The sequence below is a fragment of the Mustela putorius genome, unplaced genomic scaffold (genome assembly GCF_011764305.1).
Source record: "Mustela putorius furo isolate JIRA1106 unplaced genomic scaffold, ASM1176430v1.1 tig00000731_pilon_pilon_pilon, whole genome shotgun sequence".
Taxonomy (NCBI): domain Eukaryota; kingdom Metazoa; phylum Chordata; class Mammalia; order Carnivora; family Mustelidae; genus Mustela; species Mustela putorius.
In genome coordinates this window covers 1,050,257-1,077,009 of record NW_025421461.1, presented here as the reverse complement: position 1 = coordinate 1,077,009, position 26,753 = coordinate 1,050,257, and the positions used below count along the sequence as shown (strand labels likewise).

Genomic DNA, 26,753 nt, shown 5'->3' with positions numbered 1-26,753 from the left:
TGGGGAGTGGAGTAGGGGATGCCCCCCATCCTTTCCCAAACTCGTCTCCCAAAACGGCAACCTAGTGTCACACACACAAGCACGCACAGACCCCACGGTGGGGTGTCTATGGGAAAGGCCCACAGATACAGCCATCTGCAGGCCCCCCAGTGACGGGAGAATGAGACTCACACTCACTGCAGGAAACCCCGTCTCAAAGTGGACATTCGGCCCTGGGCCACCACACACCCCTCTGCCTCAAAGTGGCGAGTCATAACCCCGACCACCTGGCCAGCCTGAGCCTGAGCCGGGGACCGCAGCAGTCTGGGGGAAGTTCTGTTTTTAGATATGAGATGTCTTTGAAGACAGTAAAACAAAAAACAAAAACAAAACCAGTCTGGAAATAAACTGTCCCTGGACTGGGGCCAGCCTGGCTCCCAAGCCGCTGTGTGCGCTGCCCTCTGGTGGTGGTTCTCGGGAACTGCACCTGCGGCGGCTGTCCCCAGGACTTGATCTTCCGACAAGGACAGAGAATGCAACCCTTTTTCTCGCAAAAACTTTTGACTGTCCCCCTTTGCTCCTGGGGTCAGCAGACAGAGAAGTATGGGGAAAGACCTCTCTGTCCTGAGAGGGCCAGGTCACCGAGGACCAACAGAAGGTGACTTCTGAGGTCGTGACCCAAGAGAAAACTTTGCGATTGACCAAAGGAAAGCAGATAAGGGCACACACATGCCTTCCGCACCCAGGAGACTTGATGCTCTCTGCTGTCAGACCCAATGCCGTGGCCCATTTGGGTGGTGCAGAAGGCAGCAAGGGACAGCTGTCCCATCAGTGGGCCTGCCAGTGTCTGGGAACATATAACACCTCCTCACCCCCCCACCCCAGCCCTGCCCCCATCCCGTCCTTCTGGTTGGCCTTTTACATGGCTCGTTGGACATGTGGGTGTCCAGAGGAGCTTCAACTGTTTTCCTGTTTAAATAGATGGCACACACAAATTAAAAGAAGAAGAACAGGAGGGACACCTGAGTGGCTCAGTTGATTGAACTTCCAACTCTTGATCTCAGCTCAGGTCTTGATGTCAGAGTGGTGAGATCAAGTCCCATGTTGGGCTCCGCACTGAGCGTGGAACCGACTTCCCCCCTTTCCTTACCTAAGGCCCGGCTACAGCTCCTTATGTGGTTCACAGCACCGCCGGCATCCAAAGAGCCACCTCCCACTTTCGCTAAGTATTTCCTGGGGTTTGGTCCGTCTGAGGCTGACCCAGGCTTCCACTGCTCTGAACAAGGCTCCAGGGACCATCTGTGTGTGGGGGGGGTGGGATGTGGCCGGGAAGTGAAGTCAGCAAATCCATGGACATCAGGAAAGTGTGTTTTCGACATTGGTAGCTGGTTCCAGCCCTCAAACTTGTCTCCCCAAACGAGGTGCTCTTGTGAGTCAGGTGGGAGGGGACCCCTGTACTTTCAATCTGCTCTTCCCTTCCTGGGTCAGGGGCTCTGTAAAGCGTGTCCTGGGGGCCGGTCCCCAGCACGAGCTGGTCCCCTTGGCCCCAGGAAGCCTCCGATCGCTGGTGGGGGCAGAGGGGTGTAGAGCAGCTGGGACAGCCCCTCCCCCGCTCAGGAGCACAGTCTGGGTGTTTACTGTTGCCTCCGAAAATTTAGTGGCTTACAAATAACCCCTTCATTATCTCGCTTGGTTCTGTGGGTTCCTGGGCTCAGCTGGGCAGGTCTGGCGTCTGCTTGGACTGCCTGTGCAGCCTCAAACAGATGGGGGGCAGGGGCATAGGGTCACCTGGAGGCTCTGATGCTGGGGTGGCCACGCCCCGCCCCTCCCTCAGTCTCAGGGCCCACCCTCTCACGTGGCGTCTCCACACGTGGCGTCTCCACTGCCCTCTCAGCTGGCCTTCTCACGCGGTGGCCGGGGCTCCCAGGAGAGCAGAAGAAGGGGCTCTCCGGCCTTCAGAGGGCGCACATGGTTCTGCCACCTCAGGGAGGCCCAGCCTGGCCCTGACGTGGGGGGCAGGCTGTGGGCAGCCGGCTCTTTGGGGACCATCTGTGAACACTCGCTGCCAAGTCTCGGTGCTAGAAATGGCACTGAGAACATGTGACACTGCGCAGATGTTCGGACTCTATCCTTGAGCCCGCACAGCAGCCCATTGTTGCTTCACACTCTGGTGGCTGAGCGTTGGGTCCCTGATGTGAATACTGGCCACCAGCCTCTCCCCTGCGCACCCAGTGGGAGGATGCTGTCATAGTGTCCCAGAGGCGAGTAGCAGCAGGTAGGCAGACAGAAAGACCTGGGAGCTGGGAAGTGCGGACAGTCGCCCAGCTCTGTACTACGCCCTGTTCCTCTTGTCCCTGAAGGCCTCAGTCTCCAGATCTGCAGCACCGACATAGGGTGCCCACTGGGGGGCCCTTGTGGCTGTCGTCTGCTCTTGCCATAGGACATAGGCTGGGGCGGTACAAATCTACTGATTACATACAATTATTAAAAAGGGTAGGGTAGTGGGAAAAAAGGAAAAACTGCCAGCAGCCTTCCAGAAGGTTAATAACAGAGGATGTTTGCAGCTATCCATCTACATGACTACATCTATCCAGTCATGTAGCTGGATAGATACATGACCAGACAGTAATCCTGTCCTGACCTGGGCTTTCCTCCAAGGAAAGGGGGCCTTTCTGGGGAAGCGTGCTTGGAGAGGCTTCCCCCTCCTCTGGGCCTCCCTGAGCTCCAGGGAAGGGACGAGAGGCACAGTGCTGCCCAGAGCACCCAGTCTCCCTCTGTAAACGCCTGGTCTCCCCCATAAGTGTCAGGGTGGCACCTGCCAGCCCTGTCACTTTACAAAACTCGAGACTCTGAGGAGTGTGTCAGGGGCAGTGTCCTTGTCACCTCCGTGTGTGGCCAGCCCTGCGCATTGGCCCCGAGTCCGTCACACCTGCTCCCAGGGACAGCTGTGACTGGGAACAGAGGGACTTTAAATCTGTTTTGTCACCTGCAAAATGGAGTGTCAAATGGGGCAGCCCCTGCAGAAGACAGTCTGGAGGGTCCTCAAAAAACCCAGAGAATTTCCACCTGACAGAGATTCCACTCCTAGGCTCACAGCAGAAAACTGAAAACATGCGTCCCCACGAAAACTTGTCTGCAAACGTTCACGGCGGCCCTATTCACAACAGCAAATCGCGGCAACGGCCCAAACGTCCGTGGGCAGAGGAACGGAGAAAGATGGGTTATGACCTTACAATGGAACATTCTCAGGCTGTAGAAAGGAGTGAAGTCCTAACACGCAGGACGGTGTGGAACAGCCCTGAAATCACACGCAGCTTAAGAAGCCAGACACATACTGTATGATTCCATTCACGGGAAAGATCCAGAATAGGTACATCCTAGAGACAAAGGGGAGAGCCGTGGTGCCAGGGGCTAGGGCAGGGGAGATGTGGAGTGACTGCTAGTGTGTGAGTACACAGTGGCGGAAACGTCTCCCAATCAGATGGCGGCGACGCTCGCATGACCTTGTGGATATACTCAAACGCACAGAGCTGCAAATGAGGAATGTGATGGCATATGAGCTCTATCTCAAGATCTGAAGGCGGGCTAGTCCATCCGCCTTGACAGGAGCAGGGAGTTAGAGGAGATGTTCCTGGAAGTGCTGCTGCCATATAAGGGCTCTGTGGGTGGTCCACATCTTCAGTTCATCACATGCCGGAATCAACTATAGCCCCTCTGATCTTCCCAGCGGCCTAGAAAGGGTCCTGATGACAGGATCCAGGAGAAATGTCAAGAGCAGCACTTTGGTTCAGGGCTGAGTCTTCCTTTCGCATCCAAGCCGGAGGCTCGAGGCCCTGAGAAGGGGACTGACCAGCAGCCCCGTTCCCCAGCGCCCCCATGCTTTGCTATCCCAGCCTCAGAAGCAACTGGACCAGTCTCCTTCTCCAAGCACACTTCCCCAGGAAGGCCCCCTCTTGGAGGAAAGCCCAGGTCAGGACAGGATTATTGTCTGGTCATGTATCTATCCAGCTCTGGTACTGTCCCAGCCTATGTCCTATGGCAAGAGCCGATGCCACAAGGGCCGCCCCAAAGGGGCCCAGCTCTGTGCTCTCGGGAGAGAGGCCTACCAGCCTGGGGTCCAGGCGGCTGATTTCCTACAAAGTCCAGAGAAGGGTCCATACCAGCCAAGCCTCAGAGGAAGGGAACCAGCTTCTCCAGGAGCCAGACAGATGGACAGCACGCTGGGGCTGGGGGCTCTGTCCGGGGGCATGCGGTGGCCACGTGGCTTGCCTGGGCCTGGTGAGGGAACACTCCAGAGCAGGGCCCTAGACAGTGAAGGGCCTCTCCCGATCTTGGGGCCTCACATCTGTTTTGGGGCGCCCCCAGGGCTGAAGCTGAGCGCCGACCAGTTGGCCCTGGTCTACAGCACACTGGGACTCTGCCTGTGTGCAATCGTCTGCTGTTTCCTCCTGGCCGTGGCCTGCTTCCTCAAGAGGAGAGGGGACCAGTTCTCCTGCCAGCCCTCAGCGGCACCATGTCGGACCCAGGCCAAGTCCTCCAAGGGTGAGCGAGAAGTGGGCCGCACACTCCCACTGCTGTGAGACCCGCTGCGGGCCATCCCCATGACCTGGCACTGGCCCTGTTTCCAAGGGAAGAGCGTGTTGCCGGCCCTTCCTGAGAAACCCTGGTGGGGAACCTCCCTGCGGCACTTTTTCTGTCTTGGTGAAATCAGGTTCAACATCAAGACCAGAGATGGGGCACTTGAGGGAAGATGGGTGTAGGGTGATGGCCAGGGGGTTGGCAGGGGCGCAGGGCTTCCAGGGCTGAAACCTGGAAGAGGCGGTCCCCCTCGGGGTTTGGTGAGGGGTGGGGGTGTGGGAGGAGGTCAGCCAACCTGTCCAACAGAAGGGGAGCTGGCGCTGGCGCCAGGAGGGGGCGCTGCGCGTGGGGCGCGGACGGGCAGGGCAGTTTACCGTCTGCGGGAACCCTACAACCTGGCAGCCTGTGCCCTCGGTACAGGGCGGTAGAGGAGGAGTCGGGACCAAGGCCAAAGCCAACGCCATCGCCCTCTCCCTGTCCCGCAGATCACTGGATGGAAGCTGGAAGCGCCGCGGGCACGCCGCCGGAGCCGGTGGAGACGTGCAGCTTCTGCTTCCCGGAGCGCAGGCAGCCCACCCAGGAGAGCGCGGGCGCGTCCCGGACCCCCGACGCTGCGCCCTCGGGGAGGTGGGCGCGCCTCGGCCCGTCAGCGACCGCACAGCCCTGCGCGCGCGCCCCAGACGGCGGCCTTGAGGTCCTGTGCGCGCCCGCCGAGGAGGGAGGCCCCGCCGCGTGACACGGGGGAAGGGTGAGATGGGGAGAGGGGCAGGGGTGGAGAGAAGTGGAGAGGGAGGGAGAGAGGTGCCAGGGAAGGAGGCCTGTCATGTCTTTATCCCGTGTCTCCACTGCAGGTCACCCTCACCTACACACCTGTAGTGAAGCTATCCATGCCTGATGGACAGAGTCCCCGAGAGCCCTTCTCTAGAAATAAAACCTTCCGCGGCTGCCCACTCCTCCCTATCCATGCTTTTGGTCGTGTCTCCCCTGTGATGCCTCTGGACGTCCCACGTCTCCCGCTGCCTCGCCGGGCTCAGGGCTCCACCGCAAGGCCGCCGCCGGGTTTCGGAGGACCTGCCCGCTGACAGACAGTCCCACCAGGCTCAAGACCCACCCAGCTTGCGGACCCACGCCTGGTGGGAAGCGGCGGGTACGCGGTGGGCGGGGAGTCTGCAGGAGCTTCCGTTTAAGAGGCAAAGCCAGAGTTGGGGGAAGCCGGTGGTCCTCCTGCTGGAGGGCGGGGCTCCCCTGCATTCCTTTTACAAAATAGATTCTCCACCATGCCTCCTTAGGCTTGGCACAGCAGGGGAAAGCAGTGCGCCGTGTGTGCATGGGTTTGCACGTGTGTGTGAGAGTGTGGGTGTGTAGTGGGGCATGAGATGGACAGGACGGGGCAGACTGAGCCCAGAGCCGGCCTCTGGTGTGAAAGCCCGAGGCTCTCAGCCTGGCCCCCAACAGGAGCAGCTTCCTTTGCACACACCTCTGGCCCCATCTAGCCACCAACCTGCACTCTTAAGAATCTTTATATGGACTCCCCTTTTCCTTTAGCCCTACTCTGACCCCGTGCTAGATTTTATGCGTGCTAACACAAAGCAGTCATATGTGAGCACCCACCCACTTGAGATGTTACCTGTATTTTAGAGTTCTCTTTAGTGGCATCGAAATCCACATTTTAGTCGCACTTAAAATGCATAACGATCCTTAGAAGCATTTATACAGTCAGATAAATACATGGTCAAGTGGAGTAAAATGATTCACCCTGTGGCACCCAAGATTACCTGGCACAGCGACATGTATCAGAGGTCCGCATAACACACTTCGGGAGGTGTAGACAGGATACCCGATGTGCCATCCGCCCACCCTCCGCAGGCTAACAGGCTGCTTCGGTTCCGGGGCTGCCAGAACAAAGCAGTACACACGGGGTGGTTTCAAGGACAGAAAATCACTGTCCCCTCCTTCTAGAGGGGCATCCTCTGAGATCCCGGAGCTAGCAGCACTGCCTTCTGAGAGCCCTGAGGGACCGATCTGTTCCCAGCTGCTCTCAGCTCAGCCTGCGTCTTCTCGCCTTCTGAGTCTGGCCAGGCTCAGTTATGTCCTTTAGGTAAGGAAGCCAGTCATATGGGATCAGGGTCCGCCCCCGTGCCTCATTTACCTCTAGCACTTGTGTAAAGACTCCATGTCCAAATAAAGTCACATTCCAGGAGCTGAGGGTTGGGGCTTAACACAGGAATTTGGGGTTTCTAGAGTGTGTCCATCTGTCGCTCGGTTGGCCCCATGTGGCAAATGGTGACACTCTAACAGCAGTATTTCCTGCCATCAACCCCATGCAAGTAGTTTATCCAATGACAGGGTTGTCACTAAAAGGCTATAACTTGTGTAGGTGTCCCCACACGCTGACAAGGTCATGGCATGTCTGGGAGCCGCCCAGGTGTGCGGGTGTCCAGTTCTCCTGTGGTCCGGCTTTGCCTGTCCGAACCTGGGGACTCTGGGGGATGGTTCTGGTGCTACTGGAGGAGCCAGGGCTGCGGAAAATGCCAGGTGCTGAGTGCCCAACCCTGGCAGCTGTCAGACAAAAATCATCTTGGTTTTGGTCGGTTTTGCAATTGCTGTTTGTTGGGAGTGTGTGTGTGTTTTAAGACAGGGATCCCTTGCGTAGATCGTAAATCAGAAACTAAATACTGTCCATTGTATACATGCTCCAGATAAAGTTCTGTCTCCAACATATATTCTGATTCCTGCCACTTGTCATAGGCTCGGAGCCAGGCTGCGGTCACCTCCCCGGGGTGTGCTCCAGGACCCCCTGGGGGATCTGTTGCCCCCCTGTCGCCTAGCCTGGGGCTCAGCAGCTCTGCTGGAAAGGATCAGAGAGTCAATATCATGGGCCTTGTGGACCATTCAGTTCCCGCTCCAGCGGCCGGACAGTCCCTCGGCCCCTGCCTCAGTAGCAAGCAGGGAAGGCGGTGCTCCATAAAATGACTTCCAGAAACAGGGGGCGGGTCTGATTAGAACCATGGGCCATACCTTGCCAACCTTTCCCGCCGTTTCCCTATTCATGGCAACACTGATCTTTTTCCTCTCTTCAGCTTTATTGAGATATAATTGACATGTAACATTGTATAAGTGTACACTGTAAAATGTGATGATTTGATACATTTACAAACTGCAAAACGATGGCCGCTGTAGCATTAGTGAACCCTCCTATCCCATCAGAGAATTTCCGCTCCTTTTGTAGTGAGAACATCTAAGATCTACTCTCTAAGCAACTTTCAAGTAGATAAGACAGTATTATTGCTGTGGTCGCCATGTGGTATATTAGATCCTCAGAACGTGTTCTCTTATAATAGGAAGTTTGCGCCCTTTGACCAGCATCCCCCCCCATTCCCTGCCCCCATCCCCCACCCCCTGCTAACCACCATTCTACTCTCTTTCTCTGAACCTTGATCTTTTTATTTATGCTTCTTAATTTTTTTTTAAAGATTGTATTTATTTGAGAGAGAGAGAGAAGTTGCGAGAACGAGTGGGAGTAGGGGGAGAGGGACAGGGAGAAGTACAGGGAGCCCCACACAGGACTCGATCCCGGGATCCTGGGATCATGACCTGAGCTGAAGGCAGACACTTAGCAGACTGAGCCACCCAGGCAACCCATGCCTCTTAAAATTTTTTTAATGGTCCGTCCTTAGGTCATCACAATCAACCCTCAAATAATAAAATACCACTTTGCGTAGAGCATAAGAACCTTAAAACAGTAGACTCCCAACGCCCCCAGCTCCTGTGTTGCCGTTCTCATGCATTTTCCTTACATGTTCTGTCAACTCTTTAAACATCACTACTATTTTTGCCCTAGAAGTTCAGTACCTTTCAGAGCAATTGAAAATAAGAAAAGCAATGCCTTTTAAATTGACCTTAGTTTCCGGAAACCCTCACTGTCTGGTGTAGAGCCGAGCGTCTGGTAACATGTTCCTTCTGTCTGAAGAACTTCCTTTATTCCTTGTCCTGCAAGTCTGCAGGACACGAATCCTCTCCATTTTTGTTTGTTTGGAAAAGTCTTTGTTTCTTTTGCATTTTTTTTTAATTTTATTTATTTATCAGAGAGAGAGGGAGAGAGAGCGAGCACAGGCAGACAGAATGGCAGACAGAGGCAGAAGGAGAAGCAGGCTCCCTGCCGAGCAAGGACTCGATCCCAGGATGCTGGGATCATGACCTGAGCCGAAGGCAGCTGCTTAACCAACTGAGCCACCCAGGCGTCCCTTCTTTTGCATTTTTGAAAGATGTTTTTGTTCCTGGGTATAGACTGGGGTTGCCAGTTCTTTCCTTTCAGCATTTTGTTATCCATGGTTTGCAAATTCTCTGAAAAGACATCTACTCTGATTCCTCTCTTTGCTCCTTTGTAATCTGTGCTGTCAATTTTTTTCTCCTTTTTCTTACCTTTTTATTTACTTTTTAAAGATTTTACTTGACAGAGAGAGAGCAAGCAGTGGGGGTGGCAGAGAGAGAGGAGGAAGCAGGCTCCCCGCAGAACCAAGTAGCCCAAAGCGGGGCTCGATCCCAGGACCCTGAGATCATGACCTAAGCAGAAGGCAGTCGCTTAACCAACTGAGCCACTCAGGTGCCCTTCTTATCTTTTTAGCAGTTAGAATATGTTGTGTCTAGGAGTTTTTGTTTGGCTCAGGGTTTTGGGCGTGTTTTGTTTTTTAAAAGATTTTATTTATTTGACAGAAAGAAAGAGAGATCACAAGTAGGCAGAGAGAGAGGGGGAAGCAGGCTGCTCGCAGAGCAGAGAGCCTGATGTAGGGGTCGATCCCAGGACCCTGAGATCATGACCTGGGCCAAAGGCAGAAGCTTAATCCACTGAGCCACCCAAGCATCCCTGTTTTTTTGTTTTAGTTTTGTTTTGAGAGAGAGAGAGAGAGAGTGCACATGAACAGGGGAGGAGGGGCAGAGGGAGTGGGAGACAGAGCATCCCAAGCAGGCTCCAAGCCCAGCACAGAACCCACCATGGGGCTTGATCTCATGCCCTTGAGATCATGATGTGAGCCAAAAACAAGAGTTGGATATTTGACTGTGTGAGCCACCCAGGTGCCCTGGGTTGGGTTTGGTTTTTACTTATCCTGCTTGGGGTTCGCTGAGACTTTTTTTTATCTGTAGCTTGACATCTTTATTATTTCATCATTATAAATAATATATAAATATCATATATTTATATATAAATATAACTATTATATGTTTCATTATTTATGCATATGACATATATACATGCCATTCATTATCTCTTCCAAATCTTTGATATTATCCCACAGCTCTGATGCCCTGTTATTTTGTTGGGGTTTTTCCCCCATTCTTTTTTCTCTTTCTGGTTCAGTCTGGGTAAATTCTATTGACCTTCGAGTTTACCGCTTCATTCCTCAGCTGTGTTGAGCTTACTGAGAGACGTCGTCTCAATCACATGGGTTTTTATTCCAGAGTTTCCCTTTGACCCTAATAGCTTCCATCTCTCTGCGAAAGCCCCACCACACCCCAGCCCCATGCCCTTCTCTCCAGGCATGTATCCCACAGTTTCCATGAGCGAATTCAACATATGAATCCTTTTTTTTTTTTTTAAGATTTTATTTATTTATTTGACAGGCAGAGAGATCACAAGTAGTCAGAGAGGTAGGCAGAGAGAGAGGGGGAAGCAGGCTCCCTGCCGAGCAGAGAGCCTGATGCGGGGCTTGATCCCAGGACCCTGAGACCATGACCTCAGCCGAATGCAGAGGCCTTAACCCACTGAGCCACCCAGATGCCCCTCAACGTATGAATCTTAATTCTTGAACGATTCCTGCCTAATAGTTTCAACATCCAGATCACTTCTGACTCCGGCTATGAGGAGGGATTTATCTCTTGGCACTGGGTTGCGTCTTGTAATCTTTCTAACGAACACCAGGTCTGCGTGGCACAGTAGGCAGACTGAAGGAAGAGGGGTGTGTGCGGGGACACAGGCATGCCTGCTCTCCTCTAGGCTGTCAGGGTGAGGGGTCGAGTTGACCAAGCTGTGAGTGGAGCTGGGTTTGGGTTTTGCTGCTGTGCGTTCGCCTTTTGTGCCGTGCTGGCTTCAAGCGCCCTGGGATTACCATCTTCTTGATGGCAAGGGTCCTGGGTTTGTAATATTCCTGTTATCTGCTCAGCTCTCTACCATCTCTGCATGCCTCCACTTAAGGTTTGTTAGGGGTGAAGAGTCTGGAGGGGGCTGGGGACACTTCCAGCAGCCGGGGCCCCATGCGGGCACCTCTGAGGGAGGCTTCCTGCAGCCTCTGCTCTGTGCCCGATATTTTTACGAGATCCAGTGGAAGTCTGTGACAAGAACCTGCAAGAACCTGTCAACTCCCTATCTTCGATGTCCCGGAAGTTCTGTGCTCTTGTGCTAACCCGCACTCAGCCTTCAGAATCCTTCCAGGTGTCAGAGGACCTCCTCTGCCCCTTTCACACAGCGTTTCTGCCGTCTTCCCTGTGCTTGGCCACCAGTGGCCACTGCTCGTGTCCCCGCTCTCCTTGGAGGCAGCCGCCCTCCTTAGACTTCAGGCACCTCTCAGATGGGCTCCAGGAAGATACGGTTTTGTGGATTATCTGGCGCTATTATCACTTGGGAGGGTGTGGTCCTCTCTCTGGCTTTCTCCTTCCTAGGTGGCCCCGGAAGCCAGAGTGATCTTACAAGCGTATCAATGACATCCTGTCTTCTCACTGCTTAAAACCGCCCAATGGGTTCTCAACACAGAAAAAAATCTCAACCTCTTACAAGGGCCTCTGATGCCATGTGCTCTGGCCCCTGGCCTCCTCTCAAACTCATCTCATATCACACTCTGGGCACCCGCCACCCTCCAGCCCCGCTCACCCTCAGCCTCCTGCCCTGGGGCCTTTGCCGTTGCTGTTCCCTCCACCAGGGGTGCTCTTCCCTCCGTCTTCTCCTTGGGTTGGAGGGGGTGCTCCTAGCGGGCAAAGCTCAGCTCAAATGCTACCTTCTCAGAAGCCCTTTCCTCCCACAATTTCCCTTCACCCTGATTTCTTAAAATTTCTAAAATCTTACAGATAATGATTTGGGAAATATCTCAAAATTAATTTTTGGAACGAAGGAGAGATTTCCTCCAGCTGTGCTTCTCTGGCTCTTGATATTTTACTTGGCACATCTGGCCAGCTGTTCTCAGTCCTAGCTGAATGTGAGAATCCCTGCAGAAAAATCTGTTAAAAAAAAAAAAATCCCAATGCCTGTGTCACGCCTCAGACCAATTAAATTGGATTCTCAAGAGGAGGGAGGGCCAGGCATCATGAGGCTCCCAATGGTTCCAGGTGGAGAACGGACTATGTCACCTACCCTGACATTCAGTCTCTTTCCAACAGGCCAGACAGGTACCACATCTGCTTAGTAAAATACTTTGTTTCTTCTTCCTAATTTCTGTTCACACTCTCTCATTTATAGACTAATCAAAGGAAAAACCCCAAACCTATCCTAGGAAATGGACATATGGGCTTGGTATGGACTTCCCTTTTGAGGTAGAAGACCCACCACTGATCCCAGAGGGCCCCAAGCTTGGTTCTCAGGTTTGGGGTTTTAAAAAGTATTTATATAATTCCTACTCCATGCCAAGCTTTTTCCTAAGCACTTTCCATAAATTAACTCAATTTTCCCCATATAATCATCCTATGAGAGGATACTATTAGTGTCCCCATTTTATGAATGAGGCTCAAAAGTTTAAGTAGCTTATGCAAAGGTACCCAGAACCAGGGTTCATGCTCAGGTAGTGTGGCTCCATATCCTGTCTCTTAATCACCAGACTATACCACAGAAAAGGTTAAAATTACAATTTAAAACACTAGGGAAGCCAAAACTGCCATTTTAGCATATGCAGTGACATGCCCGTGACAGGGCAGAGAGACCATGTGAATCCACTGGCATGGAAAGCATGAAAAATTCTGGCTGGAGACCAAGAGGAATTTTTCCACTGGCTCTTCGGGAGAACCCGCCACAGCACAGGTCAGAGACGCAGCGGTCATACGATGTCCCTCCTGCAAGCCTTAGAGACGGGGCTTTTAGAATCGATGGGAAACAACCAGTGTGGGCTGGATCTGACAGCTGACTGAAGGGAGGTCGCTAAGGTGTCCCTCTGAGCCTCAATTTCCCCATCTTGAAGGACACGCTCTTCCTTTTACCTGGAATGTTCTACGTCTGATAGCCCATGCTCAGTCTCTTACTTCACTCAAGTCTCTGCTCAGGGGTCGTCTAACTGGAGAGCCATTTAGCCACCGATAAACAGCACAGCCCCCGCAGTCACGCTCTGTCTCAAGCCTCTCTTGTCTACATACTGCTTCCTACAGCCTGACATATGTATGTGTCTGCTCGGTGAGAACAGGACTGTGGTCTCTCGCTCCCCAGTGCCCAGAACTGCACAAGTCCCGCAGGACACAAGTTGTTACATAGTTGCCAGACGAATCATTCAGAAGCCCAAGGGGACCACTGCTGAAGCCTTTTCTAGTTTGAACGTTCTACAAAAATGCAACGTATTTACATTTCATCTTCCTCTCCCAGCGGCTGGCATTGGCAGCATTCAGAACTGATTGGTGTTGCCATCTGGAGAAGCCGGGAGAGAACAATCTTTAGAACAGTCAGACATCAGGGTTGGGATGGAGTTTCCTGACCACTCATTTTTTTCCCCAAGATTTTATTTATTCATTTGATAGAGAACACAAGTAGGCAGAGCAGCAGGTGGAGGGGGGGGGTGGGGAGGGTGGCGCAGAGCAGGCTCCCTGCTGAGCAGAGCGCCCAAAGTGGGACTCGATCCCAGCACCCTGGGATCATCACCTGAGCCGAAGGCAGAGGCTTAACCCACGGAGCCACCCAGGCGCCCCTTCCTGACCACCCATTTTAAGCTCTGCCTCTTCTCATCTCATAGACGGGGCCAGGGGGCTCAAGAGAATCGCTAGCCCCAGGAGCAACGCCAGGGAGCACGGAGCCCCAACTAGAAGGCTCATCTCTTGTCCCCTGAAAGGAAACTTATCTGCCGCGTGAAACTGCTCTTGGCCGGAGCAGGCCAATCTGCTGCCCGAGACAGCACAGAGTGGGGCACGTGGAGCTCTGGTCAGTCTGTATTTGTCTTCACTGATTTACTGCAGGAAGAGCGTTTGTCTCAAATGTGCATGTGCTCCCCCGCTGGGATACAGTGCATGAGGTTCCAGGTGGATACATCGGTCCCCAGGAAGAAGGTGGAGTACGCCTTCCTCAGTGGCAAAGTCCTGTGTGTAGACAGGGAGCTGGGCCCTGGGGAAGGCTGGGGAGATCGGTCCAGGCTGGGGCCCTAGGTTGGCTCTGAATTACACTGGTTGTTGTGCCCCTCACAAGGTGGGGGGACTCCCCACTGGTATGAATGCATGAATCTCAGAGTCCTGGGCATCAGAGTTGTCACACTGGGAGTGGTGGACACTGCGGTGTACGCGCCAGGCACCCCCAGGACTAAAGCGCCTGGCTCTGCACCCCCAGAGGAGTGCCGTCCTCTCATCAACAGGGCCACCTCCCCCACACCACTGTCGCCCCCATCCTGCTCAATGTCACATCTTCAGGCCCCCACCTTCCGGGTCAGCCTGCCAGGACACTCTGCACCTGGGTTTGTCCACATTTCTGAGGTTCTACATCAAGGCTATTTCCCTTCCAGCAAGTTCCTTGGGGCCAGGCCCTGGCTTCTTCCCCCTCACCATCAGACTCCTACAATCCAATCAGGGGTTGCCCAATCACAGCCGCTGTCACAGAGGTAGGGCCACCAGCACTGCAGCAAGTCACCGTGGCTCCGGGCATGAACTATACCGTCAGTGACCTGACAGTGCATTCCACTCCCATGCCGATTTGTAAAGGCCAGTGGGGCACTTTGCTTTTACTTGGCGGGGTCCACAGTGTACCTTCCCGGTGCAGACTCGGAGCTACACTAATTCTACTTTCTGCTGTAAGAAGCGTACATAGGCACTGACTACCTCGATATTCCATCATTCATTGCTCTGGTCCACCATACAGAGGGCGTTCTGCTGACTGGACCTGATAAGCAGGTACCAGTAAATTCTACAAAGGCTTCAATGAAACAAGTGAACCAAAGCACGAGAAATAAGCTTCCTGGAAGTCAGGCCCCTAACTGAATGACGTTTCTGGGAGCTCAGGGATCTGAAGCCTGTCAGGAGAGCTTCGTCAAGGACAGATGGCTACAAGTCACACCACCTGCTATGTGGAAAGAGGTGCAGTGCCGGACCGTCTTGCAGGCTTGGGAGGTGGCAGACCCCGAGCCTGAGTGCGTTCCTTCGGCCCATCTCCGGAGGCACCGCGATCGGCTCCCAGCTGCAAGGAGACCTACGTTCAGGCCGTCACACACCTGCACAACCGCTCCATCCTAGGATCCGCAAGATCCAAGGATACTCGAAGCATCCATAGCAAATAAGGATGCTTCACGGAGCCTCCAGCAAGGGCCCGTAGAAGAGATACAGCACCAGACCCTCAGGAGTGCAGAGCAGCTCCTAGCTCCGTCGTCCTCTCAGAGGAGGAGGCATAGCCTCTTTCCAGAAACAGCGCCTGCTGGTTTCTGGGACTTAGCCGACCTGTGTGTAATCACAGGACAGGGGCTGACCAGGCTCCCACATCAAAATGAGTGGTCTGACTCTCTTTTTTTTTTTTTTTTTTTTAAGATTTTATTTGTTTATTTGACAGAGATCACAAGTAGGCAGAGAGGCAGGCAGAGAGGAGGAAGCAGGCCTCCGGCTGAGCAGAGAGCCCGATGCGGGGCTCGATCCCACAACCTGGGATCATGACCTGAGCCGAAGGCAGAGGCTTTAACCCACTGAGCCACCCAGGCGCCCCTGGTCTGACCCTCTTAACCTTAAGGCTGGGTGTGGGCAGCAGCCATCGGTCCCGCGACAGGAGCGGCAGGTGGAAGAGTGAGCGTATGCACGCGCGGAAGGTAAACCGCAGGAAGAGGTGGCTCAGACTGTCAACGGACACCTGCTGCACGGCATCTGTGTTTTTTGTCACCAGGTAACTGAGGACGCTGACAGACTGTGATGGAGGAAAATCCCGAGGGGAAACTTGGGCCGTACCCCTAGTTACCCAGCTGCCTGGAACGGGCAGGGCCGGAAGTACTGATTTATGCTGATCTGTGGTGAGCTGCTAACAGCTTGGCTGGATGGCCGAACATCTGGAACAGAATTCAAAGATAAGGGACATGGTCTGGCAGGGGACAGATGTCTCAATACGGGCAGGCACAGACTATGACTGTATCCACGTGTGCCTGCCAGAGAATCCCTTCAGGCTCTCAGTGATCAGGGGGACAGAATGGCCTGCCTTGTGGACGCGGCCAGCTGCTTCCCCAGCCACTGTGCTCGCTTGGTTGACCCACGAACCAAGGGACCATCCAGGCAGGGGTGGGGGCTAGAACTAGGCTCGGTGTCTTCAACCTGCCCTGCCCACGGCTCACCGAGCCAACTACCGCTGAGGGCCTAACCAGCTAACGAACACTGAGTCCTTAGAATGGCATTTCCCCCGAAGACTAGCTAGCCACTGGTGTCAGGTAGACTACACTGGGCCCCTTGCATCATGGAGGGGGCAGAGACCGGTCCCCACTGGAATAAACAGATAGTCCAGTCATGGACACCCCCACCCCACCTGTCAGCACCACCGCCCACGGTCACCTTCCACAAATAGCTGTTGATCACAGAACCCAAATCACAGCAAGGGACACTCCTGGGAATGGGCTTGTGTCCACGGAACGAACTGTTCTTACTACATCATCCCCCACCAGGAAGCGGCTGGGCGTACTGAGCTATGGTGAAGGAATGTGGTGCCGTCTCTCACAAGGACTTCCATGCCTTTAGCCACAGACCATGATCTGGTGCTGATTCCCCAACAGCCAGAACATACGGGTCTGCAGATCAAGGTGTGGGAGTGGGGTTGGCACTCTGCAGTATTACACTTAATAAGCCAATCACAGAATCTTGGAGAGAGAGACACACACAGGGAGAGTGGGAACACAAGCAGGGGGAGTGAGAGAGGGAGAAACAGGCTTCCTGGTGAGCAGGGAGCCCAACATGAGGCTCGAGCCCAGGACTTGGGATCACGACCCAGGCCGAAGGCAGAGAGGCCCAATGACCGAGTCACCCAGATGCCACTCACAGAATCTTTTTACTCCATGCCTGGAAAATGGGGGCTTTGTTGGTTTGGCGGTCTTAGACGCGAAGGGGGTAACTTCCCCTGAGGGACACAACATTGGTTCTGGGTAATCCCAAGGAGAATGCCACTCAGTGGTGACAGGGGACTTAGCCTGAGATCCAGAGAGATTCTCCAGTGTCTCCTTGTATCTCCACGCAAGGGAAATAAAGCAAAGGAAGTAACTCACAACAAAGGTTTGTAGAAAGACACTTCAGCAATGAAGGTTTGGGTTACCCAGGTAAGGGAGGTTCTGAGGACAAGGTTAAGTGTGGAGGGTGGTGGGGGTGTCACAAACGTCCACTACAGTCCTGTGAGCAATCACAGAATCCAGGGCAGGACTAATGGCACCTTTTCTCTGTGCTGACTCACACATGCTCTTTTCTCATCTGGGGCGCTCCCTGCAAGAGAACATTGCTATACTGCACCCTGGGGCTCGTCGCCAAATGTTGGCAAGGACTCCTACATTTCGAGAACTCCTCAGGTGACGACGGTGACAGCGACCAACTCTGAGAATGCATAGTTGTCCTGACTCCCAGATGCCTCACCATTATGCCAAGAGCAGGAAAGAGGAGAAGGTCAGGGAAGCAGTGAGCCAATCAGAGAAAGTGAGGAAATAGGGGGTTCGCGGACTTCCTGCTACCAGAGCCCTGGCTGCTGAGCTCAGGGCAGCTGCTGCGGAGCCAGGGTCCTACCCTGGGAGCCCTGCAGTGCGGCCGCGCCTCTGCAGCGCCCTCTCTGGCTGCTGTCGGTAGCAAGGGGAGACCAGCCAGTGTTCAGAAGAAAATGTAGCTTTATTATGACATAGGAAAGACTACAAGCCATTAAGGGAGAAGACTTGACAGGTCCTCAAAATGACAGGTAAAAGGGAAGTGTAAACATCTTGGTAATAAAATCCACAGCACGATCATTGGAATCTTTTTCTTACAATTTTTGTTTTTAAGGTTATAGTAAACGAAACAGTCACTTGAATTGTCAAAAGAAGGGCCATGTGGCCCAGGGAAAGCATACACACCAAGCTGAAGGACAAGAGCGAAGGGCTATGTGTTGTGGGGTCAGGGGCACTGCTGCAGGAAGGAGGCCTAAAGACGACCCTGCGCCCTGGAGAGGCGACCTGGCTGCTCGGGCTGCCCGCTGGACCCCCACGCTCCCGGCACGGACCCAGCTCAGCTTAGAGCTCATGTCACAGCTCTGGAGATGGAAAGCCCGGTTCCCTACGATGCGGTGAAAGGGCTGCCAACGTCTCAGAAACACAGATTATTTTAAAACCACTGGTGGGAATATGGGGGGGGGGCAGTGGGGATCACCCCCTTAGTGTCAGATGCACTTGGTAATGACCTGAACATGTATACAGGGGTCTTTACAAGGAAACAAGAGAGCCATGTTCCTGAATTTAATGCCTGGCCTGGAAGCAAAAAGAAACATTCCCAGGCCCACCATGGAGTATTTTGTGAGTAACAAAGTAAATCCCAGCGACCAACATCTCCTGCTGGCAACACTGCCCACGCACGGTTCCTACAGTCACAGGAGCTTCCCAGCGGCAGACACGGGGGACAACTTGCTAACACCGGTGTCAACAGGGAATAACAACAATTAATCTGGATACAAAAACTTAGAGTCATGTCTACAAAAGAGAAACATGGCCTCCTCACCTATCTCCAGACCTCATGCTCTTGGAACAGGTGAGCTCTCCTGAACATGAGCAGACACAGATGTGGAAAGCAGAGCTGGCCAGACCACAGGGAACCTGCCAGAAAACCCAGGACCATCCAGTTGAGCCAGGTCTCAAGGCAGCAGAGCTCACGGCTCAAACTCCGCAGGCCAGCTTCAGCCAGTTCCTTGCTTGACTTGCTCCTTATTAAAGGGCAACGGCTCTCCCACAAAGCAATCTTCACAACAGTTTCTCTCTTACAATCACAGACACAACCCAGCCACGTGGGGCCATTTCTGAAAATCTGCATCCACCCTTGTTCCTGATCATTCCTGCTATCACAGAACACATATTCCCAAACAGCAGAAATACACTGAGCATGAGCTGAGCAAGGGCTTAAAAGCTGCATCACTAGAGGCTCTGTCATCCAGGATGCTGCCGCAGCATGACTGCTGTTTCACATATTCCAGCATGCTCCACACGGAGCGGTAACTACTCAGCGGCTGCTGTTCCTACCCACTTCCTACCTTGACTAGCTAACGAGCCAGATCAAGCCCACTGTTTCTGCATGGCCTACCAAGCTCAGCATAGTTTGCACATTTTTAAATAGAGAAGAAAAACAAATTCCGTAACAGGTGAAGACGGTCGAATTTCAGGGTCTGAAAGATGTCTTCCTGGAACATAGCCATGCGATTCCATTTCTGTACTATTTACAGCAGAGACCCTACGGCCTGTAAAGCCTCAAATTATTTACTATCTGGCTCCATAAAAAATTAACAAAAAAAAAAGGAAAGTAAATATGCTGAACTTGAAACAGAGGGTTCTCTTCTCCAGGAACAAACATTCCACAGCTCAAAAGCAGACCAGGCTCCTAGGACAAGCACAAAAAGACATTAAAGCAGCTTTTCCACCCCCACATGTCTGGGTTGTTAAGTTCTCAGAAATGGATAATGGAAGTTTGTGTTTGGACAGACAAGTGCATGCAGGGTATCTTACAAGGACCAAGGCAAACTGTCCCATCTCCTCCAGCAGCTCCTCCCTCTTCCTACCAGCTCGCTGGCCCAGCCGCCTGCCCCTGCTGCGGCTCTAACTACACCAGACATAGGGCGGAGGCAGCAGCACGAACCGCAGGCTCCACCAGACGCCACTCCAGCTTCCATCCGACCCACGAGCCGCCACGTGGCCACAGGGAGAGCGAGAGGGACGAGGGGCCAGGAAGAAATAGGAGGAAGGAACAACGAAGCCCCTGGAAACACTTCACTTACTCAAAAGATTTAACAGGACAGAGACACTTACTAGCCTCAGCCTGATCCTCGGCCGCCGCCGCCGCCAGCCCTCACCTGGACGCGGATGCTTCCAAAGGGGAAGGGAGGAGGGGAAGCAACAAAACCAGCACCGATGAAAAAGCAAGATTCACTCTCGAGAATAAAGGAAAATGATCTAAATTTCTGTATAAATGCAGTAATTCATTCACGTTACTACCATTACATTGATGAAAGTCACGATTGTGGAGAAAGAGAAAAGGGGAGAGAGCTATGAAAGTGCCTATTTCTAAAAAAAACCAAAAAAAACCACAAGAGACCACCTGGGCAGACGCCTCCACATGCAGTTGGGTGCTAAGTGATCTGCGCAACAGACGAGCTTGGGAACCCGCTGGAGTCCTTGGTTCCACGGGCTCGGTGGGGGTGGGGGGGTGGGGGTGTTCCTCTATCTGCTGAGCAGACACAGGCGAAGTTCCACGCTATCTATGTTTGATACTAAACCCGCAGCGAGGAAGGTGCGCACAAAGTCCTCTGTCCTCACACCACGTCTTTGGCTCCTGTATTTCACTGTTGTAATAGACCCATGAGATGGAAAACCGGGTTGGCGCCTTTTTAAACTGCTCCATCGCGCAGCCAAGCCGCAGTCCCGGGACATGCTGCTCCCCCCACCCCCGCCGCACGTGGTCTCGAGGAGCACAGCAGACGCCCAGGGATGCACCCCCGGGGCCCCTTCCCACGCAGGGCACATCCCCCCACGTCGCTGCGTCCGCTGTGCAGGTCCCGGAGCCTCCTTCGGAGAGCAGCGCTCGTGCACGCGGACGCCGCGATCCTGGGCACCCGTGTGGCCGCCGCTGGGCCCAGGCTGCAGGGGAATCCGATGCTCTCGGGGGCACTTCTGTGTGGGGGGTGGCTTCATGAAGTCGGGGAAGGCGGAGATCACCTTGGGAAGCTGGCCAACTCATCGCCTTCATTTTTGGGGACCAGCCGCAGGTAAGGCTACTCATACTCCAGAAACTGTTTGTGGTAGAACAGCAGGTATCTGAGAAGGCAAAGACAAGAAGCGCGCTGACACTCCAAGTTTCCGGAGGCAGAAGCAACACCGCGCCTCGCCGCCAAGACACCAGCGCGGGGGGTCTCAGAACCCACTGGCGGCCTGACCGCTGGCCTGGCTGGGTTCTGGCCCCGAGGAGGAGGGGCCTTGGTTGGGCAGCAGGCTGCCCACGGCGAGTGCCCATCCTGCTCCGTCCCACGGAAGTCCGGAGTCCATTAGTCCCGCCCCCACAGCTCCTGAAGCTTCTCCAGCTGTCCACCTCAACTGCACCTGTGGCCGCGGTTACTCTGGGGAGACTGCTGTCAGGCTTCTAGTCCAAATCCGCCCCTTTGGGTGGCTCCTCTGGCCGCCTCTGCACCCGCAAAGCTATCCTCTCGCACACAAATTGTTCTACAAGGCTCTCAAGGGGCGCCCCACTGCTTGACGGCGATACAAAGCGCACACGCCTCAGGAGTGCTCTGGGCCCCTTCGGAGCCCATCTCTGGTGGGGGTGGGGAGCGGTCCATGGACAGTCTCAAGCCAAGTAAGGACTTCAGGGCAAAAGGCCAGGGAGGAATGAAGCGCCTCAGGAAGAAAGGAGCTCCCCAAGACCCCACGTGGCCGCTGGCCATGGAGAACAGAAATGACCACCCCCACATTCCCAGTGTTAGGGTGCTCAGAGAGAGTGATCCTGCCCACCCAGGCTGGCAATCTGTCCAGAACAAGCCTGCATGTGGGAATGGATGTACACTCAGGGAGTTGGCTGCCGCCCGCACATACCCCTCACTGTCCAGCACGTCCTCAATGCTGGCCTTGGTGATGATGGCATCGTCACACTTGAACCACTGGTCCTTGTGCTGCCGGATGAAGCTGGTATAGTGGCCACTCTCCAGGGTCCCTTGGTGGTTAACTACAGCAAACAAGGAGTACCTAGTTTGGGAGTGCGGGAGTGGGGAGAGAAGAGAACTTAATCTGATCGCCATCAGAAGCCATCAGAAGTCTGCATGGTGCGAAGCTAATGGACCCCAAATGGAACACCCCAGGAACGAGAGCGGGAGCCCGGCAGGCACACAGGCCTGCCCAGCCCACCCAGCTCTCGAGCTGCTTTGCGGAAGCCACATTCAGTGGAAGCAGGGACAGCAAGCTGCACTGGGGATGCTGTAAGCCCACAGTCCTTTGTTCTTTCCCCCACAGCGAAGGTAAGCAGGGGGTGAAGGGAAGAACAGAGGCCTTACTGCAGCACTGGTGAAGGCAGAGGCCCAAGGGCCCCAAATCCAGACACGGAGCTCTCATGCTAGCAGCGCTGTCCGTGGCCAGTGCGAACCCTGCTAACGTGCAGGAGCTGGGGGCAGGGGGGCAGGCTCCTACATCGGACAGCTTTATGGTGTGCCTGTGAAAATCCTTTCCCAAGTGGATTTCAGTGTTTTCAACAGGGGCAGAGGAGCAGCAAGACAGGCAGCAGGCCAGCGGCCAAAACAAAACAGGAGCTGTGCCATCGGGGGCCTCCCCGCATGGCCCACCTATGGTCCCATGCTCCCTGCTCATGCGGGAGGCACGCCCACCCACGAGATACCACTTACTTATTGTCATTGTTGAGACTGTCTGTTGGCTGCTGGTATTGTCCGTTCATTCTGCTCTCTTTGCTGTAACAAAAAACAGCACTTCCTCAGCATCATTTAAAATAATTAACCAGGGGCACCTTGGTGGCTCAGTGGGTTAAAGCCTCTGCCTCCGGCTCAGGTCATGATCCCAGTATCCTGGGATCGCATCCCGAATCAGGCTCTCTGCTCAGCATGGAGCCTGCTTCCTCCTCTCTCTCTGCCTGCCTCTCTGCCTACTTGTGATCTCTGTCAAATAAATAAATAAAATCTTAAAATAAAATAATTAACCAAGCAGACGCCTGGCTCGAATGACGGTACCCCTGGGTACTACCACTGGGGCCTCCTCTGCCAGATGTGGCACTCGGTGCACTTTAGACATGCTTTCTAATTCTTCCAGCAGCTCTGCTTTCTAGGGGAAGGTGAGGAAGCGGAAGCCGGAGCTGGAGAACCAAGCTGCACAGAGCCACGAGGCACAGATGCAGCCCAGATGGACCGGACTCCCCTTGGCTGCTTCCAGCCAAGCTCGTGGTGATCTGTTAGGCTGCAGGAGATAATGCACATTTCACGTACAAGCGAGTGTCGCTGTGGTTTGAAGGGCACGTTTTAAGTGGTCTGGAATATCAAGATTTGAATCTATAACTGCAACACCAACTGCTTAGTGTATCCAAAATCAGTCCCATCAGCGGCAGGGCTGCCTGCCGGGATCCCACCGCGACCGCTCGCCACGTCTGAGGGCTGCTAAAGGAATGCCAGGGAAAACCTGAAGCTGAGGAAACTCTTCTGTGTCCTGGGTTAAGACCAGGATAATGATTCAGTTTCAGCAAATGCGCTTCTAGTAGCCTCTACACCGGCTGATCACAGACCTGGAGTCGATCCTGGACCCTATGGAGCCACAGCCCTCCTGATCACACAGCGGCCCAAACCCTTTCATACCTGGACGCCATGAAGGGGGTCATGTCCAGTTCCAGGGGAAAGGACACGTATGTAGTGATCTTCCGCCTCAGCTTGGCCGAGTGCTCGAATCGCTAGAGAAACCGGGGAGAGGGCAGAGAAGGAAAGGGATGAAGCTATAGGGGTTTCCTCTGATGGTGCTTCTCTGGACACTCCCAAAAGTGGGGCTTTTCATGGCCTTTCTGACTTGCCCTTCGGCCACATCTAGAGCTTACAGAGTCAGTAACACAGTATTAATCTATACAACTCTAATTTATGGGGTTCAAAAATGCAGTCTTGAAATGACGGGGTTGTTCAAAGTGAATGACACCAAGTGTGCAAAAAAATGATCTTACAACAAACCCAGCGAAGGGCAAGGTGGAAGGAAACAGAACAAACATCCATGAGCTCCGGGAGCAAAAACGGACCTACTGTTCCCTTTTGGCAAAGACATTCCTCTGACTAGACTGGGGCCACCAAACCAGGCAGCAAGCCAGGAATGGCTGGGGGTTTTTGCTGAAAGGGTCATAAAATAAAGACCATAAAACAAAGATCCTATGTGGCCATGAAGCCTGAAATATTTACTCTCTGACCCTTTGTAGAGAAAGCTGACCGACTCCTGGACTAGGGCAAAACACTCACGGTCTCGTTTGCTTTTAAGTAAAAGGAACCCAGAAAACTCTGTGTTGGGGGGAAGGTGGGGAAGCTGGGGAGGAGGAAGAGGAGGAGATTCTTCACCCCCGCCCCTAGGAGAGTAACTCACGTCCTTTTGTCATCATGAAGTAATCAGTCTGGTTCACCACAAACCCCTCGCACAACAGAGGAAGGGGCAGTGTCACAGCGTACAACCCTCCTGCACCTTCCGTGCTCGTCACTGAGTCACGGCAGTTGTACAATGTGCTTCTCTACACCAAACCAACAGGCTCTCAGTGGTACCAGGGAGTGAAAAGGGAAACTGCCGCGGGAGTCTGCTTTCTAGAAAACTTACTTTGAGATGAAAACAGGCTACAATGGGCAGTTTCTTCATGGTGAGCTGCTTTGTGGACTCCTGGTAGCTGTGGCAGCCGCTGCACTTGATCTTGGCACTGCTCCCTAAGTGCTCCGGTCTGGTGAATCTACAGGACACGTGGACAGCACAGTTTAAGAAGAAGAAAAAAAGATGGAGAGGTAAGAGAGGAAAAGACGAAAAATAATTATTTTATCACTTTCCGTGAGTTAATTTCCTACTAAACATGCACATAGTTAGGAGTGTTTATAATTCCACAATGAAAAAAAAAAACCCAAACTATTTCTTCTTTCATCTCTTCCCCTTAATACTTCAAGAACGGTCTTAATTCTTCTTTTGAGTTAAAAGTCTTGTGAAACAGTAGTAACTTTCTAACGACCGTAAGACCCAGCAATTCCAATTTCAGGAAAAGGAGAAGGTACACAAACGCTCTGAGCGGCTGCACCCGGGACAGCTGAACACCGGGAAGCCATCAGAGCTCTCCGGAGTGCAGACATTAAAGCAGCGGCTACAGGCCCCCCACCAGAGTACTCGTGGGCAACAAACAGGAACAAACTATGGAAACACACAAGCTGGAAGAATCTCCAGAGACCTACGGCCAGGAGCCTAGGAGATTTCAGAGGTCGTATGTTCTACAATTCCATTTACACGACATTCTCAGGACTCCCGTGGCTGCCACGGGTTACGAGGCAGTGGTGGGGGGAGGGACGGGTGGGGATGGAACTGTCCCGCATCCCAACGGCATTGATGGAATATCCTGATGACACTGCACTGTAATTTTAGAAGATGTTATCACTGGGGAGACTCTGTAGAGGGTAGCCAGTTTTTTGTTTTTTGTTTTTTGAAGATATTATTTATTTATTTGACAAACAGAGATCACAAGTAGGCAGAGAGGCAGGCAGAGAGAGAGGAGGAAGCAGGCTCCCCGCGGAGCAGAGAGCCGGATACAGGACTTAATCCCAGGACCCTGGGATCATGACCTGAGCCGAAGGCAGAGGCTTTTAACCCACTGAGCCTCCCAGGCACCCCAGCCAGTTATTTCTTACAAAAACGGGGAAATGTTCATTTCCAAAGGATGAAGACCGACCACCACACAGCAGGGCCGCACTGAGCAGGCCAGCAAGCATTTGTGGCACAGGGTGGCTACCCATAGAACAGACGTTTCAATGTGGTTTATGTCAAGTTTTTTAAGTGTGAGGCTGAAAAACAAAGTTCACCTTTTCACAACTGGGTCTGGAAATCTCCCATTTATCCATCGGAACTTCGTCATCTTCCCAGAACAAGAAGATGCTCCCTCCTGACCCGCAGCTGACCCTGCCTGCCCCAGGAGGTGCCCCAGAAGTGGGAAGCCAAGTAGCCCACAAATGCAGTTGGCAAAGTCCACAGGGAGGGTAATTCTGCGAAAAACAATCTTGTCTTCTCAACACAGAAACAGCAAGGCAACCGAAGAGGGGGCTGAAGTCATGGATTTGCAACCACAAGTAATGTGCACACCTAGTCTGGATTCTGACTTGAACAAACTGTACGGAATACTTTTTTTTAATAAAGACTATCAGGGCAGTTTGGACACTAGGTACCTGACCGAAGAGAGAAGAATGTTCCCATGTCTATAGTGAAGACTAAAATAACGTAACTCACCACACATGACCCCATAATGCAGCTTTCCAACTCAAACCCGTGTGGCCCCAACCCACCCAAACTGCTTAGGCACACACACCAGGGGCCACAACTGCTTCCCTCACAACTAGCCGAGCTTCTCCAGTCAGCACTGACAGCAGGGACAAGTACTCGGACTGTGGGTTACTACCGGGGGGAGAGAGCGCTGTGCACTGAGGAAAAAACAGGGACTTTTACAACTGGAAGCCCAAAGCCAGCCCAGAGAAATCAGGCAGAGGATTCTGTCCATCCAGCAAGCAGTCAGAAAATAGGTGTCTGATGGTGGGAAGCAAAGTCCCTGAGGCAACAAAGCTACCAAGCTGGACTGCACAGAACACTTCCATGAAGGAGTCCCCAGGCACCTTCTCCAGGGGAGGAAGGAAGTGCCTGGGGCTCAGACCACAGGAACTCTCCCCTGGGACAGGTTGGAGCTTCCTGAGACATAGCCTTCTGCAGCTTGTCAAGTCAGACTGGGGGGTGGAGACATTTTACTTAGCCTCAAATCTGCATACACATGCGTCAGCCAGTTACAACCTCTCTGCTAAGTATCACCAATTAAGCACCTGAGCAGTAAGCACTGTTTCTCCTGCAGACACACACTGCAACAGACAGACGTCCGTCCAGTCTAAAATACAGAGTCCAAAGTCATCTTTTGAGGTTTTCCCATTTTGTATTCTTCAGGAAGTTCCTGATTTTTGGTCATTGTTTTTTTCCATGTGCTCCTAAGTGCTCCTCCTCCCTGCCAAACTATGCGAACTTTCCTACACCAAATAGGTCAACCAAACCTGCTTTGACACTAAGAAAATGTCCCACATTAGCTACAAAGAGGGTTTGGCTTCGAATTCACATAACTGAGAGTAAAGA

General features: G+C 53.2%; 2 protein-coding genes across 4 annotated transcripts in view; one reads left to right on the top strand and one right to left on the bottom strand.

The window, feature by feature from the left end:
* Positions 1 to 5,517, top strand: part of TNFRSF13B (TNF receptor superfamily member 13B) — a 42,251-nt gene extending 36,734 nt beyond the window's left edge. For all 3 annotated transcript variants that reach the window (XM_045083627.1, XM_013047889.2, XM_045083626.1), the window contains 3 exons: positions 4,345 to 4,521; positions 5,043 to 5,305; positions 5,409 to 5,517. In XM_045083627.1, the coding sequence (XP_044939562.1) occupies positions 4,345 to 4,521; positions 5,043 to 5,293 (428 nt within the window). In that variant the 3' untranslated portion in view covers positions 5,294 to 5,305; positions 5,409 to 5,517. The remainder of the gene's footprint in view (positions 1 to 4,344; positions 4,522 to 5,042; positions 5,306 to 5,408) is intronic.
* A 12,011-nt stretch (positions 5,518 to 17,528) lies between these two features.
* The window catches only part of USP22 (ubiquitin specific peptidase 22), a 44,482-nt gene continuing 35,257 nt past the window's right edge, over positions 17,529 to 26,753 (bottom strand). Inside the window, exons 9-13 of the mRNA XM_013047853.2 lie at positions 24,216 to 24,342; positions 23,231 to 23,322; positions 22,277 to 22,339; positions 21,477 to 21,626; positions 17,529 to 20,705 (exon numbers count right to left, since the gene is read on the bottom strand). Coding sequence (XP_012903307.2) covers positions 20,663 to 20,705; positions 21,477 to 21,626; positions 22,277 to 22,339; positions 23,231 to 23,322; positions 24,216 to 24,342 — 475 coding nt within the window. The 3' untranslated portion in view covers positions 17,529 to 20,662. The remainder of the gene's footprint in view (positions 20,706 to 21,476; positions 21,627 to 22,276; positions 22,340 to 23,230; positions 23,323 to 24,215; positions 24,343 to 26,753) is intronic.